The sequence below is a fragment of the Ceratotherium simum genome, chromosome 24 (genome assembly GCF_057802395.1).
Source record: "Ceratotherium simum simum isolate JZ-2026a chromosome 24, ASM5780239v1, whole genome shotgun sequence".
Lineage (NCBI taxonomy): Eukaryota > Metazoa > Chordata > Mammalia > Perissodactyla > Rhinocerotidae > Ceratotherium > Ceratotherium simum.
This window is the reverse complement of record NC_141923.1, coordinates 6,312,859-6,337,352: the sequence shown is the minus strand read 5'-3', so window position 1 is coordinate 6,337,352 and position 24,494 is coordinate 6,312,859. Positions and strand designations below refer to the sequence as shown.

The 24,494-nt window shown below is 45.2% G+C and overlaps 1 protein-coding gene across 6 annotated transcripts in view; it reads left to right on the top strand.

The window, feature by feature from the left end:
* The window catches only part of EVL (Enah/Vasp-like), a 161,722-nt gene that overhangs the window by 72,547 nt on the left and 64,681 nt on the right, over positions 1-24,494 (top strand). For 5 of the 6 annotated variants that reach the window (XM_087447955.1, XM_087447951.1, XM_087447954.1 and 2 more), the window contains one exon: positions 23,656-23,824. In XM_087447955.1, coding sequence (XP_087304081.1) covers positions 23,656-23,824 — 169 coding nt within the window. Of the gene's footprint in view, positions 1-4,761; positions 4,895-23,655; positions 23,825-24,494 lie in introns of those variants that run through there. The other variant, XM_087447952.1, reaches the window with a different exon arrangement.

Genomic DNA, 24,494 nt, shown 5'->3' with positions numbered 1-24,494 from the left:
GTGTGAGGACAGAGGAAGTGAGGGATGCAAGTGAAAGGCACATTCTCACAGTGAATTCTCACAGTCAGGCTAACGGTTTCAGGAAATGCTCAGAAAATGAAAAAGAATAACCTTTGGCACTTTAATAATCATAGTTGACTTCTGCTTCTGGCCATGACAGAGTAATGGTAATGGACTTGCTCTCTTGACAAAAACAACTATGAAACTGAACAAAATATATGAAGCACTTGCATATATGAGGGATACTGAAACTCACGCAAAATATTAAATTCTTACTGTTTTCAGGCATTGACCGGCAGCACAGGCAGACTCTGATCCTTGAGTGAAGAAACACACATAAGCCTCACAAGGGTTCTGGCTTTCTGCCTGGAGTCTCTTTCTGGTCTTGGTGCTGAATGGTGGAGCGCAAGCTAAAAGCTCTTGTTAATGAGCTCAGGAGGCAAGTACTGGAATTACAGGCTACTGAAATAGCTGGATGGTTGCAGGGCAAGGAAATAGAGAAGTGGAAGCCTCATGGTAGGGGCAAGCATAAGAGAGTTTTGTGTAGGGATTCACTTTGGGTTGTTGGCTAAGGGCGGGCTGTGTGTGTGTGGAATGAAATTCTCCATGAGGCCTAGCACAGATTGCCTGCTGTAGGGCTAAGAATTGAATGGTGATGCCAAAGGTCATGCAGTGCTGGGAGATGTTGGAGATCACAGTCAACTTGTATGAAGAGACCTGACGGAATACCTCGGGTATTCAGTTGAGACCCCAGAACAACCACACCTTAGGAGTAAGGATTGTACCCTTAGCCACTCTCTTGGGCTAAGTTCAAAATGAAAATAGAACTTAAGGAAGAATTAATCCAAGCTTGACAGCACCAAAAGGATCTGCCAATAATTTACCTGTCTGCCAGGACAAAGTCAGTACCTTTAAAGGAAGACAGCATAACCCATACTTTCTGTAGTGTATCGTACCAATGTCTTACAGGCGTAAATTAGTGGACATGTAAAGAGTCACAAGATGTGACCTACACTTAAGGGAAAAAAGCAATCAGTAGACCCTGAGATGACCCTGAAATTTGAATTAGCCCCCAGGTCCTTCAAAGTTGCTATTATAAATATATTCAGAGACTGAAAGGAAAAGATGGATACAATGAGCAAACAGATGGTGAATCTCAATAGAGAAATGGAAATTATAAAAAAATTTACCAAATGGAAATTCTAGAAACAAAAATGAAATTTAAGAATTCGTTTGGATCCTGGTTTGGATCCTGGGCGTGGACCTACGCACTGCTTATCAAGCCATGCTGTGGCAGGCATCCCACATATAAATTAGAGGAAGATGGGCATGGGTGTTAGCCCAGGGCCAATCTTCCTCAGCAAAAAGAGGAGGATTGACAATGGATGTTAGCTCAGGGCTAATCTTCCTCACCAAAAAAAAAAAAAAAAAGAAAAGAAATGCTAATGGAAGTTCCTCAGGCTGAAGAAAAATGATACAGGAAACTCGGATGTTTAGGAAGGGATGAAGCGTACTGGAAAGGATAAATATGTGGGTAAATACAAAAGACCTCTTTTTTTTTTTTTTTTAAAGCTATGTGTTTGTTTTTTTTTTATAATTTTATTTATTTATTTTTTTCCCCCAAAGCCCCAGTAGATAGTTGTATGTCATAGCTGCACATCCTTCTACTTGATGTATGTGGGATGCGGCCTCAGCATGGCCAGAGAAGTGGTGCATCGGTGCGCGCCCGGGATCCGAACCCGGGCCGCCAGCAGCAGAGCGCGCGCACTTAACCGCTAAGCCACGGGGCCGGCCCAAAAAAACCTCTTTTTAATAATTAAAAAATATATGTGTGTGTATATATATATGACCATTTAAAACAAAAATATATAACGTATTGTGAATATGTAATACATATGACTACTATACCATAAAGGATGGGAGTGGATTTATGCAGTTGCAAAGTTCCTACATTTTACATGATGTGGTACAATATTAATTCTAAGTATACTGTACAAAGTTAAAAATGTATATTGTAATCCCTAGACAGACCTCTAAAAAATAATATAAAAAGATATAGCTAAAAAGTCAATGGAGAAATTAAAATGGAATTCTAAAAAGTATTTAGTTAACCCAAAAGAATACTAAAACAGAGGAACAGGGAAACCAAAAACAGATGAGACAAACGGAAAACAAATAGCAAAATAGTAGATCTACATCCAACCATATCAGTAAATTAAATGTAAGTCCAGTTAAAAGATAGAGATTGTCAGACAGGATGAAAATGCAAGACTCGATCGTATACTGTCTGCAAGAGACACTCTTCAAATGCAAAGGCACAGGCAGGGTGAAAGTAAAAGGATGTGTAGTAGGCAGAGTGCTACTGCCACCCCACACTAATCCCCAGAACCTATGAGTATGTCACCTCACATGGCAACACGGACTTTGCAGATGTGATTCAAGTTATGCACCTTGAGATGGGGCAATTATCCTGGGTTATCCAGTGGGCCCAGTCTAATCACGCGAGTTTTTAAAAGTGGAGAATCTAAAAAAGAAAAGAAAATGGTAACTATATGAGGCAATGGATATGTTAATTAGCTTGATTGTGGTGATTTTTTTTCACGTGGTGTCTGTATATCAAAACATCGTCATACACCTTAAATATACACAATTTTGTCAATTATACCTCAGTAAATTTGTGTTATAAGCCATAAGTTTTTGGTAATTTGTTACAGCACCAATAGAAAACCAATACAGGGTGGAAAGTTATACCAGGCAAACAGCATAAGAAACCCCAAGTGGCTACATTAACATCAGATAAAGTAAACTTAAAGACAAAGAGTGTTACCAGAGATAAAGAGGGACATTTCATGCTGATCAAAGCGTCAATTCATCAAGAAGATATAATAGTCGTAAAAATTGATGTACCTAACAAGAGCTTCAAAATACATAAAATAAAAATTGACAAAATTAAAAAGAGAAATAGACAAATCCACAACCACAGTTGGAGATTTTAAACCTGAACGGTGCATTATCTCTCAACAATTGATAAGCAATTAGACAAAAACAAATCAACAACAACAAACCAGTAAGGGCATATAAGATCTGAACAACACTTGACCTAATTGACATTTTTAGAACATTGCACCCAATTTCAGGATGCATACATGTTCTTTTCTTATGCACATAGTACATTCACCAAGATAAACTACATGCTGGGCCATAAAACAAGTCTTCATAAATTTTAAAGGATTGAAATCATACCAGGAAAAATAAAACAAGAAATTATACTAAGTATGTTCTTTGACTACAGTAGAATTAACTTAGAAATAAATAACAGTAACAGATGTAGGAAAACACCAAATATTTAGAAAGTAAACAAAATACTTCTAAATAATCCATGGATAAAAGAAGAAATCACAAGGAAAAATAGAAAATATTTTGAACTAAAAGAAAATGAAAACCACAATATGTCAAAATTTGTGGTTTGCACCTAAAGCAGTGCTTAAAGGGAAATGTATATCTTTGAAAGCCTTTTAGAATATGTTTTCAACATTCAGAGTGCTTTCAACTCTCTGTTACAGCTTATCTTTCTTTTGTGCTGTACTCTGTACAGCTGTTTTCACTATATCAGTAAGAACATTTGAATGTATCTATTTGCTAACATATCAGTCTCTTGTTTTGGAGTTGTAAAAGGCCCGTCAGGGCAAGAACTGCTGCTCTCTTCAGTGTTTTGTCTCTAGTTTCTGGGAAAATGCGTGACATCCTGTGGATTCTCAGTAAATTTTGCATGAAAGACTGGGAATGGTTCTTCTTTTTTTTTGGTGAGGAAGATCAGCCCTGAGCTAACATCCATGCCAATCCTCCTCTTTTTGCTGAGGAAGACTGGCCCTGAGCTAACATCTATTGCCACTCCTCCTCCTTTTTTTCCCCAAAGCCTCAGTAGATAGTTGTATGTCATAGTTGCACATCCTTCTAGTTCCTGTATGTGGGACGCCGCCTCAGCATGGCCTGACAAGCAGTGTGTCGGTGTGCGCCCGGGAACCGAACCCGGGCCGCCAGTAGCAGAGCGCTTGCACTTAACCGCTAAGCCACGGGGCGTCCCCTGGGAATGGTTCTTATCTTTGTGAGAACCCTGTGGAGACATGCAAAATAAGGATTATTAGCCCCATCTTACAGTTGAGGAAGCTGAAGCCCAGGCTCACCTGGTGAGCTAGTGACAAAGCCAGGTTTCCAGTGTTCCTCAAACAGTTTCCTTTCAGGCCCTAGGTTGCTGACTGAAATAGCACCATTAGAGAGAAGTGTCTGCCCAACAGGAGTGCAAAATTTAACCAGAGTAAACTATTACGCCTTTTTCAGCTACTAAAACTTCATAATGTAGTCTTTTATTCTCTGCAGGATGAGCAGGGATGCTTTCAAGTTCTTGGAGCCTTTTCCTAAAGGCCTTTAGGAAACCACCTGCGCTGACCCTCCACTCTCTATAACACGTGGGAAAGCCTAGGCCTAGACCTTTCAAAAGACTTGTAGAGAGTTGGTGGTGGAGCCAGCACCACAGCCTGGTCCCCACCCCCAGCCCAGGCTGCCTCTGCCCTTGCAGGAAGCGCTCAAGGCTTGAGGTTGCCAGCCTTGAGGGTTTCAGGCCGTGCAGTGGCTCTCAGCCACCCACGCTGGTGGGTCTCTGCACTGTGAGCCTCTTGTTTCTCTATTTTCTACCTAGGTTTCAGTTTTTAACTGGGGTTTGTTTCCCCTTTGTCTCTGGTTTAGCTTCCTTTTCCTGTTTGGTTTTAAGTAGAGTCTAAAAATCAAGTTGCTGCCATCCGAGGGTCTGTGGTCCTGATCAGCGTAGCCTGGTGGGAGTACAGGACTCACCTCCTCAGGGTTCCCTGTGCTAAAGCCTTTCAGCCATGGCCACGGGGTGAGTACGGGGACCAAAAAGGGGACAGAGGGATGTCAAGAGGAAACCTAGAACGTAACAATGTAGAACGGAAGGGACCACAGAAGTCATTCCAGATACCCTTGTTATACTGGTGAGAGATCAAAGATCAGAGGACAAGGGACTTACCCAAGGTCACACAGCAAGTTAGTGGCAGAGCCCACTTACTCTCCATCTGCTGGTCTGTCCATTACATAGTCCTGTGTCTCTCAGTGCTTGTGATCTTTAATGGCTTCTGTGTTGAAAGCACTTAGTCAGAAGTCAGACACCTGTCTCAGATTGTAGAGGGGTCTGAACTATCTAAAGGGTTGTGGTTTGGCTCAGAGGTGCTGTGGATGGGTCCTGGTTCTTCTCTCCAGAGTGGCCTGAAAACATTCAGGTTGTTTTCTCTGAATACTGGGCAAAGAGAGAAGAATGGAGGTTCCTTTTATGTTAGAAACTTCATGGACTATAATAGCAGAGTCCTGCCCTTCTGCGTGAAAGACTTGTGACTGACTTTAGGCCATTGGTCACTTAGACTGTTGCTGTTTAGCCCATGTGTAAGCAGCAGCCAGTCTACATCCTACACCTCTGTGAGTGCTCTTTCCAAAGGCGAGGTTACATTTTGGACATGACTCTTTCCGGCCCTACACTCCATGAAAGATTGTAGGTGATAGGACAGAGTTTTATCCTCTGGGATTTTTGGCATTTACTTTATTAACTCGTTACAGCTTTATGTCTTAGCATAAAATGATAATCCTCTACCTTAAAAAGCACTTCACAGCTTCCAAAGTGCTGTTTCACCAGTTTTCTTATTTGGTTCTGTTAACCCTGTTGGGGGTTATCTGTCTTGTTTTGTGGATGAGGAAGCCCAGCCTCTGAAAAGTTGTGGTACTTACTGAATGTCACATGGCTGGTTGAGGAAGGACTAGAACTAGAACCAACCAGAACAGCTTCGTCCGTTGTTTTTTCCAGGACGCTACACAGGCTCTCTGGAAGCATTTTGCAGTGAGTTATTAAGATTGACATTTCAGTAAGTAGAACTGGTCTGATGCTGCTTCTGGTCAGCAGAAGGGGGGCTTTGGTGAGGGAGCATAGCTCTCCCTCGTAGTGCAGTCTTGGCCATGCTGTTGGAATCACCTCCTCTGGGCCCCCAAGTCTCACAGGGCGAGGGAAACACACTGTTTTTTTATGGTTGGCTTTATTCCTGCTCCTTTGCAGCCAGTTTTCTATCATTTTAATAATTTCCTTTAGCTTTAATGGATTTTGTGGGTGGAGCTGTAGAGAACAGAATACTTTCCATTTCAAAGGCGTGTTAACTTCCAAAGTCATTTTCAGTTGTGAGTTACACTGTGAAAGCCAGGCATTTTATCCTGTCAACCGCTGACTGCAGAAAGTAGGATCAGAAGCAAATGGGGAGGAAGCAAAGCAATGTTTTAAAGGTCTTTTTAAAGTGTGGAAATCTTAGAAGTTTCTGTCTTGAAAAGGCCTTTAGAGACCACCTGCAGTAGATCATGCAGGTTAGTGGTGCTTCAGGCATCCTACTCTCCACTTCAACCAAATTAACTCTCTTTTATCTTTGTTAAGTATTCCTCAGTATTTCTTTGAGGAATAAAGAGTTGTATTGTTGGTGATGATGATTTCGAAGTCTGAAAACTACCTAGCTTGTCCAGCTCTGAGGTACACAGATCAGGAAGTTGAGGCCCGGAGGCAGGGCAGGACTTGTCTTTGCTGAATTAGTGGCCCAGCCAAACCCAAAGCCCAGGTTTTCTATACTTCCCTTGCCCTGTGCAAGGCTGCTGCCTCTGACAGCACTCCAGCACTCCAGGAGCAGCAGCAGGGGAGATGCAAGTACCGCTGCTGTCAACACTCAACTGTTTGTTTTCTTCATGCAGACATAATGGGGATATACTATCTAGATTCCTAAGTCATGTGGTGCCTGTGGTGAGGATACAAAGGGCCTTCGTATCATGAAAACCCACCTTATCAGCCCCAGCTCTGGCCATCCATCAGTCAAGAAACATTTTCTGAGCCCTTAGCTGTGGACTGGGAGCTGGAGTTCCCTTGGGCACAGCAGTGCACAGCATGCTCTCACTGCATCATTTCATTTAATTCTCACCACAGTCCTGAAAGTGGCAAGTATTGCTTCTATTGTTCCCTTTTCATAGAGGAAGAAACCAAGGCAGAGAAGGAGCGAGTACTTGACAGGAGAAACACCTTGAGCGCGCGTCTCCTGATTGCCACGGCCTTGTCCTTTTGTCCCCGCATGCCGAGTTAGAGCCCCTGCCTGGAGACTTGGAGACTCTCAGAAATGGAGAGACCACGAGGCATGAGTGCCTCACGATGTGGACAGTAGTGAGTGTAGAGAGGAAGAGCAACAAGCGTTGAGAAGTTGGGGCCGTCGGGAAGGACTTCCAGGAGAAAGTGGGCTCTCAGGTAAACTGAAGGGTAGGCGTGATTGTGAAAATGGACCAAGCAAGCACCTGTCAGCGTCACCCAGAGTGTGCTCTCTAGGTGCCAGGGATGCACAGGTGAACATAACGGGCGGTCTCGTCCTGAAATTGTACTGGAAGCAGGTGGGGAGGGGGAATACAGTCGAGAAATCATACACAAGAGATGCGAAAAAGACCAAGTAGAGCAACGCGGTCGAGAGTGGCTGGGCTCCTCCCTTAGCTAATGCCCATAGTGGGGACATTTACTTTGAGACCTCAGTGGTGACATGAGGCAGCCGTGCAAAACTCTGAAGGTGAAAACATGAGGTGGGGGGCGCGCGGGGAGGGACTGCAAGTGTAAAGACCCTGAGATGGGAAGAATTCGGTGGGCTCAAGGATCAGAAAAAGAACAAGGATCCCAGCTGAAGCTGCGTGAATAAGGGGAGGGTGAAGGGAGATAAGGGCAGAGAAGTAGACAGGCCTTACCACAGGGAGCCTGTGGGCCTTGTAAGGAGTGTAATTTTATTCATTGTGTCATGGGAAGCCTTTGGAGGAGTTTAAGCAAAGAGAAATATATCTGATAGAGGTTTAAGAAAAATTACTCTGGCTACTGGGTGGATACTGGTCTGTAGCGAGACAAGAATGGAGGCAGGAAGACCTCTGGGAGGCTGATGCAGTCATCCAGGTAAGGGGCGGTGGTGGTTTGGACTAATAATGGAGCAATCGGTATAGGTGGGAGAAGTAGCCGGTTTCGGGATGTACTTTGGAGGAATAGCCTCCAGGACTTCCTGATGGATCAGATGTGGGTGTGAAGGAAAGAAATGAATCAAACCTGAGTCAGGTGAACAGTGGCTTCTTTGACCATAATGGGAAAGGCTTGATGCGAGCATCTGGAGTGCTAGCTGGGGGTCGGTAGGGTTTTCTGACCCTGTGCAGAACAGGTTCCCAGTGACTAGAACAAGGCTGAACTAAGCAGGAAGGAGCCGATATCCGAGTGCAGCAGGAAAAGCCATGTGAGTGAGTGGTATGTCTGACCCTTTCTGGTGGAGCCAGCTGGTTTGAATCCCTTCCCTTGTTTCCCTCTTGTCCTTGTTGTGCTCGGTGCTTGTTTTCTTTTGTTTCTAACGCACTTACCATCTTCTAACATGTCATATAACTTTTTTATTTATTATTTTTGTTATTTGTTATCTATCTCCACCTCTCCAGAATGTAAGTTCCAAGAGGGGAGAGGGACTTTTGTCTCTTTACTCATTGATGTGTCCTCAGTGCCTGAAACATTGCCTGGCACTACACGTAGATTAAATTGCGGGATTTACTTAACTGCTTCTGACACATGCTGCGGGAGATGCCTGCGCTACCAAAGCTGCTGCTCAGTCAGCCTCCTGCTGTGGCGTGTTAGAGAAGAAGCCAGAAGAGCAGACATTTCACTTGCTCGCAGGCGGTGAAGGCTCCAAGACTCCCTGTACAGTCGTTAGTTGGCTGCCTGGGCACAATAATTACCGCTTATTCCACTGTCCTGCAGATCTTGAATATGTGAAGATGTAAGAAGTCTCCCACAGCCTGGGTCCGTCCCATAGTCCCTCCATCCCCAACCTTTGCCTCTGCAGCGGGGTTTGGAAGACAGTCTCTAAGAGCAGCTGGTATTTCCTTTGACATCTTGTCCTCACAGGCGAGTCAGAGAGTTCCAGAAGCTTACAACTGAACAAGCCCTCGGAGAGCATGCTGTCCAGTTACTCTTCCCCAGGGCCGTGTCATTTGGCCAAGTCATTTGGCGAGCTTCTTGAATCTTCTCTGTCTTCTTCTATTCCAAAAAATCCAGTGTGCCTCCCATTGGGAAACATAATGATTCTAGGTTATTCTCATGAGAGCGTGTTGTGTTCCTCAGGTGTCCTGGGGCAGAAAATGCTTGAGAAAAATAACAACAGCTGCCAATTTTTTGAGTGTTATATACCGAGCATTATGCTAATTATATTATATATGTGGTATTTCATCCTCATCCTCTGAGGTGTTACAGATAGAAAACAAGGCAGCAAAGTTAGGTTTACTCGTTCTAGGTCACACTGGTATCACTTGGCAGAGTTGAGATTTGAAGCCAGGTCTCTTGTGTTTTCAAAAGCTGAAGGAACTTGCCCAAAATTGCAGAATCAAGGTTAGAATCAAGGCCTCCTAATCTCTGTTATCCTTTGCAGTCTCTGATTCACACTGTTGATACCGGGAAAGACAGAGACCTCTGTCCTCCTATAGCGCCTCATGCTTATCTCTGTCAATCATCTGTTCTTCACCATCTCCTCTCTAGCCTAGAGCTCTTCAAGGTCAGGACACGGTATCACTCATTTCTGTCTGTCCCTGTGCCTAGTAAATGATGTGCACTTACTCAGATGTGTATTGAGCAGAGTCGAATTGCTAAGTATGCAGATGATTTAATCAGGGATGTTAGCTGGGGCTTAGCCAGGTCTCATTCCCAGGCTATTGATTTACTCTCAGAGATGAGCATACAGCCCCAGTCCTCCGCCCAGCAGATCTCTACTGCTGTCCTAAGGCTGTGTTGGAACCCGTTCCACTGCCACAAATGATCAAAGTCACAGACTCTGGGGACACACTATATATCAGAATGTAAATGTTTTTGAGGTTAGAGGAGCCCGAATGTCCCTGTGGCCTATCAGATGGCTCCCTAAGGAAATGGCTATGTTGGCGGCCTTGAAAGAAAGTGTGGGAAATGGTGTGAGACAGGTTCAGTCTAAGAATATCAGACTCTCTCAACAGTTGGTTGGAGTGTTTTTTCCAGATTCCAGTAGACTTCACAGAGAAGTGGAAACCAGCTGTCCAAGCATCTGGGGCAGTGGCACTAGAGTGGAGAAAAGGCAAACGTCTTGATTGCACGTGACGTGGCTGTCTGATCCTCCCAGCCAATGTGGATGGAAGAGAGGATGTCTGGGGTTAACACTGAATTTAGGCTTCATTTCTTTATTTATTTTTTTTTATTTATTTTATTTTTTCCCCCCAAAGCCCCAGTGGATAGTTGTGTGTCGTAGCTGCACATCCTTCTAGTTGCTGTATGTGGGACTCGGCCTCAGGATGAACGGAGAAGTGGTGCCTCGATGTGCACCCGGGATCCGAACCCGGGCCGCCAGCATCGCAGTGCGCGCACTTAACCACCAAGCCACAGGGCCGGCCCTAGGCTTCATTTCTTTAATTCTAACCCTCACAAAATGGGGCTCAAACAGTCACCACTTGAGTTTCTGCATGTTAATATATGCAGATCTAATTTACTGTTTTCATTGCTGTAATGCAGCAGTTCTCAAAATGTGGTCAGGAGACCTACCCTTTTAAGGGTCGTGAGTCAAAACTATATTTATAATAATACTGAGACATTATTTGCCCCTTTCACTCTTATCTCACAAGTGTACAGTGGAATTTTCCAGAGGCTACCTGATGTGTGTTGATATTGTCACTGTGACAAGAAATGAAATGTGCTCTTGTGTATTCTTGTGTTTTAAAAAATTCTCAGTTTTCATTTCAAATATGGTAAATTGGGGTAGACTTAACCTACATAAACAGAAGCTTTTTGACATCCTCAATAATTTTTATAGATATAAAGGGGTTCTGAGACAAAGAAAGTTTTGAGAACCACTTCTGTAAAATATTCAGTTATATGACTGCACTTCAAAAAGCGTGCATAGGGCTGGCCCAGTGGTGTAGTAGTAAAGTTTGTGTGCTCCACTTCAGTGGCCCAGGGTTCGCAGGTTCGGATCCCGGGCATGGACCTGCACGCTGTTCAGCAAGCCATGCTGTGGCGGCGTCCCACATACAAAATAGAGGAAGATTGGCAACAGATGTTAGCTCAGGGCCAATCTTCCTCACAAAAAAAAAAAAGAAAAGAAAGAAAGGTGTGCATAGAACTGGTAAGCACCCAGTTCAAGATGGTGGCTCCCACTGGTAGAGAGGAGGGCACTGGGATCTGGGAGAGGATGTGGGGGCTTCTCTTGAACTAAACAGCTTTATGAGGTGATCTCACATTTCCTAGACCAAGTGGTGGGATCACAGGAACCTACTTCTCGCAGGCATGAAATGTTTCAGAATAAACATTTTAAGTTTAGAAGACAACATTAAACCTGTTTCAAGCCTGTTCCTATTAAGAAAAAAAAATCACACTATAGATGATTTGCTAATTACCAAGGGGGAAATGCCTCTCAGAGTAGCCAATTAACTTGATGTGCTGCCTGATGAGATGTGATAGAATAAGTACCAACGGTCACCTAGGCAGTGTTCTTGCTGTTTACTCTGAATTTAATCACCAAGAAACAATCCAGAATGGGGACAGCCTGCAAGACAATTGACTTGAACCCTTCACACAAAAAAATCAATATCAGTGAGAAACAAAAAATGGCCTAATGTTCTAACTTAAAAGAGAATAAGCAGACAGCCCAACCAGATGTAGTGCCTGGGTGGATCCTGGATCCATAAAAGCCAAAAAATTTGGGGGAAAATTGGGTAACTTTTAATATGGGCTCTGTATTAGATTTATTAGTAAATTATTAATAAATTATTAATTTTCTTAGATGTAATAATGGTATTTAAGTTATATACTAAAATGTCCTTATTGTAAAGAAATGTATGCTAAAAACCTTAGGATTGAAGTATCGTGATATCTGCAGTTTACTTTCAAGTGGTTTGGAAAAAAATGATATGGAAAAGGAAAAATCACATGTGGTAAAAATGCTTTACTAAGTAAAGCAGAAAAGCCCTCTTGTACAGCAGAAAGTAAGATTTGTACTCTGGTCCCAGCCCTTCCCCCCTATTAGCCGTGGGACATTGGGAAACTTACTTCCTTCTGCAGGCCTGTTTCCTCCATCTAAAAAAATTGCTTCTGAATGTTTCTCAGCTCTAACAAGGCTGTGATTCCCAGTCTCTCTGTTTCTCAATCACTGAATTGGGACATGGTGACGACTTCTGTGGTGTGGGTTTCCTCATTCCTCTTGAATGCATGTTGAGAGGTGCCGGGAGGCCCAGGGTGATATTTGAGGAGGCTATGCTCTCCTCTCTGTGCTGACTCTATTCGCTTTGCCTGAAATGGTCCACTCCCTCCCTGGCAGGATGAAGCGTGCCCTCCTCTTGCACCGGTGGCACTTTGTACACACCTGGGTGCGCCACTCATAGCCTTGTGGACTGTCTGTACATGTGTGCCTTCCATTTTAGGACAGAGACCACGTCTTTTATTCAACAGAGAGTTGAGTTTCTTTTAAGTACTAGGCGTGGGAATATATTTGGTGCATAGTCAATACTCAGTAAATGAGGTGTTTTCTTGGTTTGTTTTTTAAATGAATGCAGGAAGAGAGAGAGAGAAGGCAGGGGTGGCCAGATCTCAGGTAAGTCATGGGTCCCGTCGTCTCTCGCCCCGCCCACCCCACCACCCAACAGAATCCTTGAAGGTTGAGAACTACGATCCCTGGCAAAACTAGGCAAACTCAAAAGCAAGCATTTATTCAGAAATATTTATTGAGCAATCACTAGGTCCCAGTTACTGGGCTACAGAGATGAACAATATTTTTAAAACAAACAAACCCCAAAAAAACCTGCCTCATGGGAGAGAGAGAAAATAAACAGACCTTCAATATAGTGGCAAGTACAGGAAGTGGTATGAAGAAAAGTTAAGCTGAGTCTTTCCAGTGGCGCTAGGGGATCACTCTGGCTGGAGGTGACACACAAGGAGAGTACAGGGGCAAAGCAGGACCTGAGACCTGGAGGAGTAGATGCCCCACAGGGAGGCCTCCCCTCCAGTGGACAAGCCTCAGCCCTGAGGCGCTCCACAAAGACAGGGCCCGACAGCTCCCATCCTACCTGGACCCCCGAGGTGATTCTCCAGGCCATACTGAGGAACCCACGACCTTGATTTTCTACTTAGAGGTTAAAAGTTAAAAGACTAAGAGGTAATAACGACTCTGCATGTGGACACAGAAGGCACTTCATACTGATTACACCTTAAGTCTCGCCTCGTGCAGATGTGCTATTATTTGAACCAAGATTTTACTTATTCAAGATGGTAGCTTGGGTGCTAGTCATGTTTAGTAAACTGTGCTCCGGTTTATTCGAGCTCCAACAAACTTAACAGCTAGTCAAGAAAGATCGTTACCCTCATTTTACACAGCATGCACTGCCTTCCCTGAGGTCCCGTGGCTAGCAAATGACGGAGCCAGGCCTGGGCGTTGCTCAGACTCTGATCCCGTGCTCCCTTAACTTCCCAACACTGCCTCTGTGAGTGACAGTGTAAATTAGATGTTGCTGCACTGTGTTTCTGGTACATCTCCGGTCCCTGACTGGCACCAGCCAATCAGACTTTCTCTGACTTTCTCTCTCTCTGGCCCTGTCCACCTTGAGAAAGACAGTGACCAGAAATGGGACAGTCCAGAGAAGAACCAAGCTAGTGCTGTCACAAGAGCCAATGGAAGGGTGTCAAAAAGGGGACTAAGAGGATGAGAACAAGGGCAAGCCTATCATCTCTAGTGACCAGAAGGCCACTGGTGACCGCAGAGAGAGCAACTGGAGCGGAGTGGTGAGAGGGCCTGAACTCTGTGACCTAGGACCTGGAGAGAAGGCGTGACGGGCTGAGGGAGAGAGGAGTGGAGTGTGTTTGTGAGTGGAAGGTGGAGTTCAAAATGTGAGCAGAGGACACTGAGGGAGTGAGGCCCAGGAAGCCGCAGGAGAGGCCTCCAGAGAAAGGAGGAAGAAGACAGGATCCCAGCCAAGTGGTGTTTCTCACTCCCTGTGTGACTCCGAACAAGTCACTTAATGTAAAGGGATAAATGTAATTACTACCTTGTAATGGTTGTTTTGAGCATCCCATGAAATCACAGTCTTTGACCTTCAGGGGTCTACTGAACTAGCAGGAGATGTGCTTCAGAGAGAGATTGGAATTTGGCAAAGGAGAGGACCCTGTGTCCTTGTCTCCATTGTTCCTCTCCTTGGTACTCGGGACGTAAACTCGAGCTCGCTCTGTCCTGGAGCACCCAGATAGGTTTTTGTAGCCCTTGCTTCTCAGTGTCAGCTGCTCTACTCCCAGCTGAGAGGCAGCCTTCCAGATGATTCTCAGCCCACTTTTTAAGTTCACTTTCATTGCTTGTATGTTGAAAGTAAACACGTCAAGACTTTACAAACTGCCTCAGAGTCTGGCTCTGTTTCTTCTTGGTTTGGGGAACATTTATTTATAGCCACTTCTCTCGGGCCTCCCACTGTTCCCTCACTTAGTTATTAATTCCCTTGCCAGCTACTGAGCCCACGCCTGCTAAGATGGGGGTTCCATGCTACACCAAGGAAGGTCGGGGAGTGATCTGATGACTCAGACCTGAGCCTGCCCTCAAGAGGCTCACAGTCTCAGGAGGAAGATAAGCTCTAAATAGCTATCACAAAAGCTTGAAAGTGGTCAGAGGCACACAGGGCCTTGAAGTGCAGCTGAGGGGCAGAGGCACATGTTTTAGGCACACAGAATGCACTGGATACTGGGCACCTTCATATATCTTGTCTCAGTTAATCACCATAGAAAAATACTTCAGTTAGCTCTGTTTTACAGATGAGAATTACTTCTCCAGAACCCCAGCACCATTGTGTACCCATTGTGTAGCTGTCTTTGTCTATTTTTCCTGCAAGTGGTAATCTCCTTAAGGGCAGAGCATGTCACTTTTGTTCCCAGAGCCTAGCAGAGCGCCCTCCTCTTAGTAGCTATTAAGTGAATGGGAATGAGTGGAGAGATGTTTTCTGAAGGCAGTGACTTGACCTGAGCTTGAGAAGAGGTAAAATGCAAACTTGTGGTTGTCTGAAGGAGAATGTATCTTAGGCAGAGGAAACATCTTTCTTCTTTAATTTCTTGAGAAATACCAGAAAGTCATTTTAATTGACCCAAATGTCAGGAGGGTGCTTTTGCTGTCCGACCTGGCTTTACCACCAGGCTGCTGGTTGGACTGTGCAGACAGACCGCCCTTCCTCACTAATTTGCACCAGGCAGGGTGTGGGCAGCATCAGTTCCTAGAGAGCAAGGAGGGAGGTTTCCTGGGACCAGCAAAGAATCTGCCCTATTGTCTTGGACCTCCAAAGATAAACAGGTGGGAAGGGAACTGTGGACCAAGCCTTTGATCAGCTGAAGGGAAGGAAGCCTGTCTTGAGGAAATGGTCCTTGCCCTGGTGGTGCTCATGCCCAACAGAGGGGCCTAAAGTAGATAATTGTTGCAGTACCCTGTGGTGGGACCAGTTATGGTGCTAAGGCATGGGATATGCTAACAAGGCTCAGAGGACCGTGTTGCTCAGGCTGGGGCTTCAAGGAGGGCTTTCTAAAGGAGGGACATATATCTGAAGTCTTCAGGATGAGTAGGAATTACTGGTAAGCTGGGCTGGAAAAAGCATCTCAGGCAGAGGGAACAGCGTGAGCTAGAGCAGAGAGGCCTCAGGGAGCAGGGTCTATTAGGGTCCCTGAGTGTTTCCACCAAGCTGAGCCCAGAGTTAGTGGGTCAGCTGTGAACAGGTAGGTGAGGACCAGGATGTGAAGGGCCCAGATGCCTGTAAGGAGCTGGCTTTGTGTCCTGTGATAGTAATGACTCACGTTCTTCAGCGCTGTCGGGTGCCAGGTATGGCTCCAGGTGTGACATATTAAATCTTACAGTTCTCACCACAACTCCATGAAGAAGATAAGGAAAGATAAGATTCAGATGAGGACACTGAGGAACAGAGAAGCTCAGTATTTGTCTGAGATCATATAGCTAGTTAGTGGCAGAACTCCCAGTGAGAGAAAGGCACAATCAGATTTGCATTTTATAAAGATCTTTCTGATGACTACGGTGAAAAATGAGTTGGGGGGCATGAAACTTGAACCCAGAGGCAGGCAGAATAGGCAGGAGCCTATTGTGGTGGTCTAGGTGACAAATGACAAGGGCTAGGACATGGCAACAAGGAGGGAAAGAAAGGAACAGATCTGAAAAATGTTTAAGAAGTACAAGAGATGACAGCCGTAGATGGTGAGGCAAAAAGAGGTGTCTGGAATGACTTTCCGATTTCAGACGTGGGAGACTGGGTAGGTGTGCTGCTGTTCCCTGCAGTGGGGAATGGTGCAAGGACTGCTTTCTGTTGCGAGCGTGTTGAGTTTGGAGGTCTCTGAGGTGCGTCCAGGTGGGAGTGTGGCTCCATAGCTTAGAACAAAGGTTAGGATCAGAGATTTAGCACTGTGAGGTTTGTCAGTATGTTGGTGATCACGTAAACCCCAGCCATGTGTGAAAGAGCCCATGAAGAGATTTGAAAGTTAGTATTTCTCGAATTTACTTCATGGACCCTTTGCATCAGAATCAGCAAGAATGTGTGTTAAAATACAGAGACCCAGGCCCCACTTGAGACTTACTGAATCAGAATCTCTTAAAGAGGGGTCTGAGAATTTGTGTTTTAATAAACACCTCACCTGATTCGTACGATGTACACAATTTTGAGAACCATGGGCATAGAGTGAAAGAAAAGAAATTCTAAGTAGTTCACAGTGGGGAACATCAAGATTTAAGGTGGTTTTAAAGTCTGTTTTGGAGCAAGACCCATTGAGAACATGGTGAAAGCCTACTTGAGAAGAAGCTTGCACACTCACTTTTGTACATCGTGTCAGGGGATTCTTAGGCTCTTTAAGCCTTTCTGTGGACCCCGGCGTAAGAACCCATGATGTAAGTGGTGAGCAGAGCAAAACCTATCAAGGAGGCTGAAAAGGAATCACCAGAGAGAGAAACGGAGAGCCAGGGGAAGATAAAGACTGGAGTCAATTAGGAGAGATTTTCAAAATGAGCGTGTAGTCAGCAGTATTGAGTTCAATAAGAGAGATCAAGTGATCTGAGTGCTGAGAAGCACCCGCTGGAGTTGGGGAGGGGCAAGTCAGTAACCTTGTCTGGAGTGTTCGAGTGTGTATTAGGGACAGAGCCAGGCTCCGGTGGGGCTTGGAGAGGGAGCGAGTGGTGAGGAAAGGGAGGAACAAGCAGACAGGCAGCTGGAGGGAAGAGAAAAGAGCTGGGGGTGGCAGCTCGTATCAACTGACATCAGCGAAACTCCCGTTCAGTGGGTGTTGATTAGGTGCTTACCCCTGGGATGGTTACCGTGGGGAGAGAGAAAGGGGCTCCCAGTTGGGTGGCCACTCACTCCGGCCTGCCTGGGACTATTCTGGTTTTAGTGCTGAATGTCCTACCTCCCAGGAAACCCCTTAGTCCCAGGCAACCTGGGTTCTTGGTCCTGCTGGGAGATGGGATCAGACAGTGGGATGAGTTATTCTGTCTGAAGGCAGTGACCAAGTCAGGGCATTGGGCTGAACAGGACCACTGTGCCAGTGCTGGGGGGCGAGAGGGAGGCGTTGATCCTCATCTTTCCAGTAAGAGATTAAAGCAACAGAGAAATGTGGCTCCTAGACCGACCCTCCAGAGGAGACGAGAAGGGCAGCCCACATTTCGCAGGCCTGGCCTGGCCTGGAGCCGAGGTGCCTTCAGAGGCAGCAACCTCACTCTGCACGGTAGGCCACCCTCAGAGCTTTCCTGGCTCCGGGATCCCAGGCCGTCGTGAGACAGAGAACGCTGACGGTAATCTGTAACATGCTTTTATTTGGCAGCTACTCTCTCCGAGAATAAATGAAGTAGAATTGTAAATGGAATGTTCCCATGGGCACACAATTATAAATGCACTGTTTCCAGTTAGAGAGTCATTTATTCCACAAACAATTATTAGTGTCTACAGCATACAAAGGACTGGGTTTACAAAGGGGAAAACAACAGAGTCCCCGCCTTCAAGGAGCACACAGTCTAGTAGGGCAGACACATACTAGACGTTGAGAAGCAGGACAAACTGATGAGTGCTGTGCCAAGAGGCAGAAATGAGCAGAGTGCTGCAGGAGCCGGTCTCTTGGCTTACAGGTCTAGGTGCTATACTTTTTTCAAGCGCAACCCTGAACTCAGTTTTCCAGCAAGCCTCTTGTGGTTAGCCCTGTTCCTCTCTGTTCCCTTTCTGGCTTTACATCCTTCTGGCCTTTATGAATTTATACTCTGTCCTTCAAGTTGTTATAGTAAAGGCCTGACAGATATGTGTAGGGTGGGAAGGGATTCCAAGTTGACTGTGCACAGGAAAGAGCATGGCTGTGTTAGCCCTCGAGAAGTTCAGAAACCTTATTCCCGGCCATGTAGGGAATCGTGGAGCCAGAGTCCAACAGCTGGTGGGGCATGGAGCCTGTGCTTGTCCAGAGGATTCTACACAGCGAGAGACTGTGACTGACCTCAGGCTGCCTTCACTGTGGGGTGTGCCACAGGTTTTTTTTTTCCCTGTGTATTAGGTCTCTCTCCAAACACATCAGTGGTATCTTATGTCAGGTCCAGGGAGATCCATAATTAGGTTTCACAGTTGTATGCAGAAAGTTTGGGGTGTGTTTTGCTTTTTTCTTTTTAAGTGAGAGATTTCAACAGATATTCAATAGTGGTCTCTGATGTAAGGTCTAAAAGACTTAACTGCTGAACCAGTGAGAAGACATAGACTCTGCCTTGCTTGGGACTGGGCTCATGGGCAGAGCTCAGTGAGTACTCACTGCTGTCTCAGGGACCCCTGAGGTCGGACTAGCTTTGTACAGATGAGGAAACTGAGGCCCAGAGTCACACAATCTTTCTCCTCTAAGCTCCTGACAAAAGGGCAGTCCAAAATTTTGTTTAGTTTATGTCTCACATGCCACAGGGAGGGAAATTACAGGCTTGAATTTTCTACAGTGCCCACAAATACCTGTACAAAACCCCCAAATGACAGTGGAATTGGACTGCTTTTTCTAAAAGAACCTTCTCCTGGGAGAGAAACTGGTTGTACCTACTGCTCAGAGCAGCCTGTAAGGTCCCAGGGGAAAAAAGTCCATCAACCTGCTAGTTCAGCACCATGTAGAACACACCAAACAGTGTATTTTGACAGATTTCCCCCCACTAATCAACTGGTTGTTTTGATCATATAAAGGCAGCCTGTCAGAGATGAAGCCCTCGTGAGACTCCACCTCAGCTTTCCGCTCCAGCTCCGTGTGGTTTGGTGTTCCTCAGAGCCAGAGCACGGTGGGGAGCTCTGAGGCCATGTCTCCACGGGCACAAATTGTGTGGGGCCTGTTGCAAGGGAGTAGGAAGTCTTTTTTCACTTAGTAAAGGAAATTCCGTATGTGTGTGTTCAAAAAAATAGTTCATTCATTCATTCAGTAAAGAATATTTAAAAAAAAATATTTGTCTATCAAATTAACGTTCCTCAAATGATAACTGATTTAGACAAATGGAGTTTGTGATGTCTATGGGTATGTGTGTAGTACAGAGTTTGCATATTCATCCAAGTGAAGATGTTGAGGAGACAGTTGAATATATGGAGCTCGGGGGCAACGTCTAGACTGGATGGCTATCAAGATTTTATTAAAACAAAACAAAAATCCCAAAGGGACAATAAGCAAGAATCTTAAGTAGAATAAATGAATCTTAAGTAGAATAAATGAATATTTTCTTGCATTTAGGTTTTGTTAGTGATAATAAAATAAGCAGAGACAGACAAGTGCTATTCAAATAGGAAAAAAAAAAACAGGGTTTTTTGGTTAACCACAAGTTCAGTTTGAACCTGAAGTGTTAAAAACAACAACCAAAAAAGGAACCTGTGGCTGTAATTACAATAAGAAGCATAGTTACTGGTGTTTAAGCACCTACAGGGGTGGGTACTTTATTTCTATCGTCTCTGTCCGAACAGCCCTAAGGTGGTGGCATCCCGGGTACACTTCAGCCCCTTCATGCTTGCACTTCCTGGCCTAGCACGCTGTTCTTGCCTCACAGCCTCTGTGGGCTGTTGCCTCCCCTGCCTGGAATCCCACATCCCCTTCCTGAATTCGCCGGGGGCTGAAAGCTCTTCATCTTTAAGCCTACACAGCATTTTCTTCAGAAAGTCTCCCCTGGTTCCCCCAACCCCTCCAGGCAAAGTAAGGTGTGTAGCCATTTGTCTCATTTCCTGAGTAACTGTGAGCTCACTGAGGGCAGGGACTGTCACATTCATCTCCTCGCTAAATGTCGTCTGTGCTTGTCAGACTGAGATGAAAGTATCATACCCAGTCGTAGGACCTGGACACTAAGAGAAAATGTGACAAATCGGGACTCACTAGAGGAGAGTGCCTGGGATGGCGAGGAGGCTTATAGCTTTGTCGTGTAAATAATGGATGGAAGGACCAAGATGTTCCTTCCGTTGTCCACTGGACTGTCATGGGCTGTACAAAACGCCTTTAAAACTCCGGAGGGCAGGAGTGGAATGTCACTCAGAACAAGGAGGGATTGCCTAAAAAATAAAACCATTTCACAACAAAATGGGCTGCTTTGGAGATCAGTAGGTTCCCGTCACTGGCAGTTTTCGTTCAGAGGCTTAGTGTGCACTTAGGGCTGCTTTAGAAGGCATGCCGTGTTGGACATGAGAGGGGATTAGGTCCTCTCGAGGGTTCTTTTCAGCCCTGAGATTCTACAGTGAGCATTTCTTAGGCACCTGCTCTGTGACAGGTTCTGGAGGCACAGTGGAGAATGAGACAAGCATGCCCTTGCCCTCAGGGAACCTGCACTATCTCAGAGTATGCCACTTTGGGTCTTCCAAGAAGCAGACTCCGAGACTTTGTGGAGGGTTAGAGTGCAAGAGGTTTATCAGGAACATCAGTGAAGGATAGAGGGAGCAGGAGCTGGCAGGGAGAGCCTCGGGCCGTGATGCAGGTCTGCTGTCTGCGAAAGGAGAGAGGGCAGGAAGGACTGAGTAGGAAGTGTCTCAGACTGCAGCGCACAGGCTGGTGAGGGGGCCCCAAGCAGAGGTTTCCCCCATGGAAGAGCCCCCATCCGGAAGGAATGGGCTGCTAGCCCTGCCATATTCAGTCCTTGGTGGAGAGCAGCCCCGGAGAAGCACGGCCTGTTTGCACACGCAATGGGCATCCAGAGATGTGGCAGCTGGGGCCGTTGGTCAGCTCTGCTCTCGTAACAGGCTCTCTTGAAGGAGATCTGAAGGGCACACTTCCATGGCTGCCACACAGGATTCTGGAAAGCATTGTCCTCTCACACAGTACCTTCCTGGATTTGCTCCCGCAGAATCATCCTTCTGTGGTCATATGCCAGCAGGTGGTAAAACTGGGATTTCAGCTCAGATCCCTCTGACCTAATAAAGTCCATGTTTCTTAACTAATACCATGCTGTATCTCAGGCTCTCCTCTGGCTCCTGAGACAGTCTCTGGAGCACACACCTACTTGTCCACTGTCACAGTTAGCAACTGAGTAGCAATAGCAGTAAGTGACGCGACTTAGCCCATAGCTTGATTTGTAGTTGGTGTATATTGGGATGGAACTATGATTTGAATCAAGGTCTATGTGACTTTCTGAGGACAGGGCGCCAAAGACTTAGCTAGAAGAACAACTCCTCCTAAGCATATTCTCTTAGAGGATATGTGGTTTCAAGCTCCAAAACTCCGAGAAGGCAAAGCATAGTACTGTTTTGGTTTTTTTTTTTCTTTTTTCTCCCTGCCAGTATAATATGACTATCTTCTGAGAAGACTCACTCCTATTTTGATCATCACTGATTTCCCCTTTAATATTTGTTGAATGAATGATGAATTATGGAAAAAAAGATGCCACACAGTTGTACAACAAAACCCTTATGATTCACTCCTGAGCCATCTGTCCACAGACAGAGCCCTCGACACAGGCTTGGACGGCTGATGTCAAGCGTACCCTAGCCTCCTAAACCCCAGAGCAGAGCTGAGGGGTCGGCCGCAAGATCGAGGCCCAGCAGCATAGGCATTCAGAGTGGGTTTCAGACCCAGCACTGGCACGCTCAGTCGTTGGCTGGACAGTCGTAAAATGTTCATAGGGATTTGTGCAAAGTAGGTGAGGGACTATGTGTGGAAAGGCTTGTATATGCAATGTACACAAAATTCTCGTGAAGAGTGTAATAATCTGTACACTGGATATCCACCATCCCTGAGTCATCGGGGAGCTGGGTCCCGAGGAAGCTCAGCCCTTTAGACACGTAGAAGCTGACTACATAGGCTGACTACATAGGCTGGGTTGAGGTTTCTAAGTCAATGAGGGCTAATCTCCTAAAAACCACTGTTTTGTCACCCAGAGACTACTGTGGCTGGGGATAGGGATCTTTTTCAAATATTTTGTTTCCCTGCCTTTTAAATATGGTAAAATGAACATAATGTGACTTTTTCTTGACTGCTGGTCTCATCATTATGATTATCCATTATTGTATACACGTCTGCTACTATATTAATTGGCCCCACATTGTTGGGCTTCAACTTTTTGTTTCTAATTCGCCAGTTGTGTTTAAATGCCTCCCTTTCTGATAATGGCTACCCCTTACTGCTGTTGGTGTGCCTGCCTTCAACAACCACATCTTACCGTTTTAGTTTGGGAATGCTAATATGCTAGACACTGAGAAAGTAAACGTTCAAGGTTATTAGGCTTGTATGTACGTGGAGAGGCCAGTGGGCTCTGAGAGACATCCTCTAAATACAGTGGCAGGAGTTGTAGTGCACTGATTTTAGTGGTGACTCTTTTCTCTCTACAGGGACTTCTTTTGCTTCCCTCCTGGTTTTCTGTCATAGTCTGAACAGATGAACTTGCTAGGTAGATGTCTTCAGCAAAGTGAGGTGCAGCCATCTATTTATTTTGATGTCCATCACACTGTTCTCTAGAAGATCACCCAATAATCATTTTATTGTCAACATAGCTTGTATGATGCTACCCTATCATAATATCATAAATTGGGCATTTTCTTGGATGTTGTGAAGGATATTATCTATGTCATGTACTCTAGAGTCAGACAGAACTGGTTGGAAATCCCAAATTTAACCCCTGAGTACCTCTGTGAATTTGTATAATTCTTTCCAAGTCTCTGAGCTGCTCTTTCCTCCTCTCCAAAATGGGGGTAATAAATAGCTACTTCCTAAGATGTGGAGCTTAGGTGCTTTAATGCATTGTCTTCTTCAACGCAGTGCCTAGAATACTGTAGACAGTTGGCAAATTGTAATTGTGGTTCCTTTCTCATTCAAGTGCCTTTTCCCCCGAAAGCAAAATTGTGAGTCTTTTTCATGCTATCGAAAATTTTTGGCACAGAACCTCTTCTTCACTCCCCAAGGTCTTTGGAGAATGAAAACTCGTCACATCACAGAGCAGCCCTTCCATAGACAGTTGGGAGCTCTGGCACTTAGAAAGTTTCTTTGTGTCAAGTAGCAATTAGTCTCTGTTTCAGAAAAGAGCAAAGCCAGCTTCCATCCCTTGTAGCTGAGGCTGACGCTTGTTTTCTCTTGCTCTGCAGTGAACAGAGTATCTGCCAAGCCCGGGCTTCCGTGATGGTCTACGATGACACCAGTAAGAAATGGGTACCAATCAAACCTGGCCAGCAGGGATTCAGCCGAATCACCATCTACCACAACACTGCCAGCAACACCTTCAGAGTGGTTGGAGTCAAGCTTCAGGATCAGCAGGTGAGTGCTGGAGTAACAGGTTATACCTATGAACCTCTGCCACACACACGCAAGTATGGTGAAAAGAGATCAGAAAAAAATAAGGTCAAGATTTGGAGTCAGAGGACCTGGGTTCAAATTCTGACTCCATATTCTCATGCTCCGAGGTATGAGACCTTGAGCAAACTATCTTTTCTGAACTTCATTTTTCACGTCTGTCTTCTAGATTCACGTCAGTAATCCACACCCTGCCTACCTCACTGTATTATTGTTGTATTAGAATCAAATAATAGATGTGAAACAGCTTTGAAAAATATATTGTACAAATGTGTTAGTATTATTCTGTACCTACATATCCATAAGTAATATGGCTGTGAAGATTTTTGGTTCATCAACCCCCTAAGTCTTACTTTGGAAGGAATATCAAGATGATTTGAAGAACCTGGGATCATTTCTCTCCCTAATAGTACATCCTGGGCAAATCAGGTAAGATACTTGTTGAGTGTACGTGGTAAGTACCTGTGCAAATACAAGGTAAATCCACGAATAGTCGTGCACACATAACCAAGACCAAGTAGTCTGGTGTGACATGGACTAAAATAGAGACGTAGAGAAAGGGGTTGTGTACTTAACCACAGTGACTTTGGTTAGTACTTCAGTCTTCTCCCTCCAGCTCTCTTCTTTTAGAGAT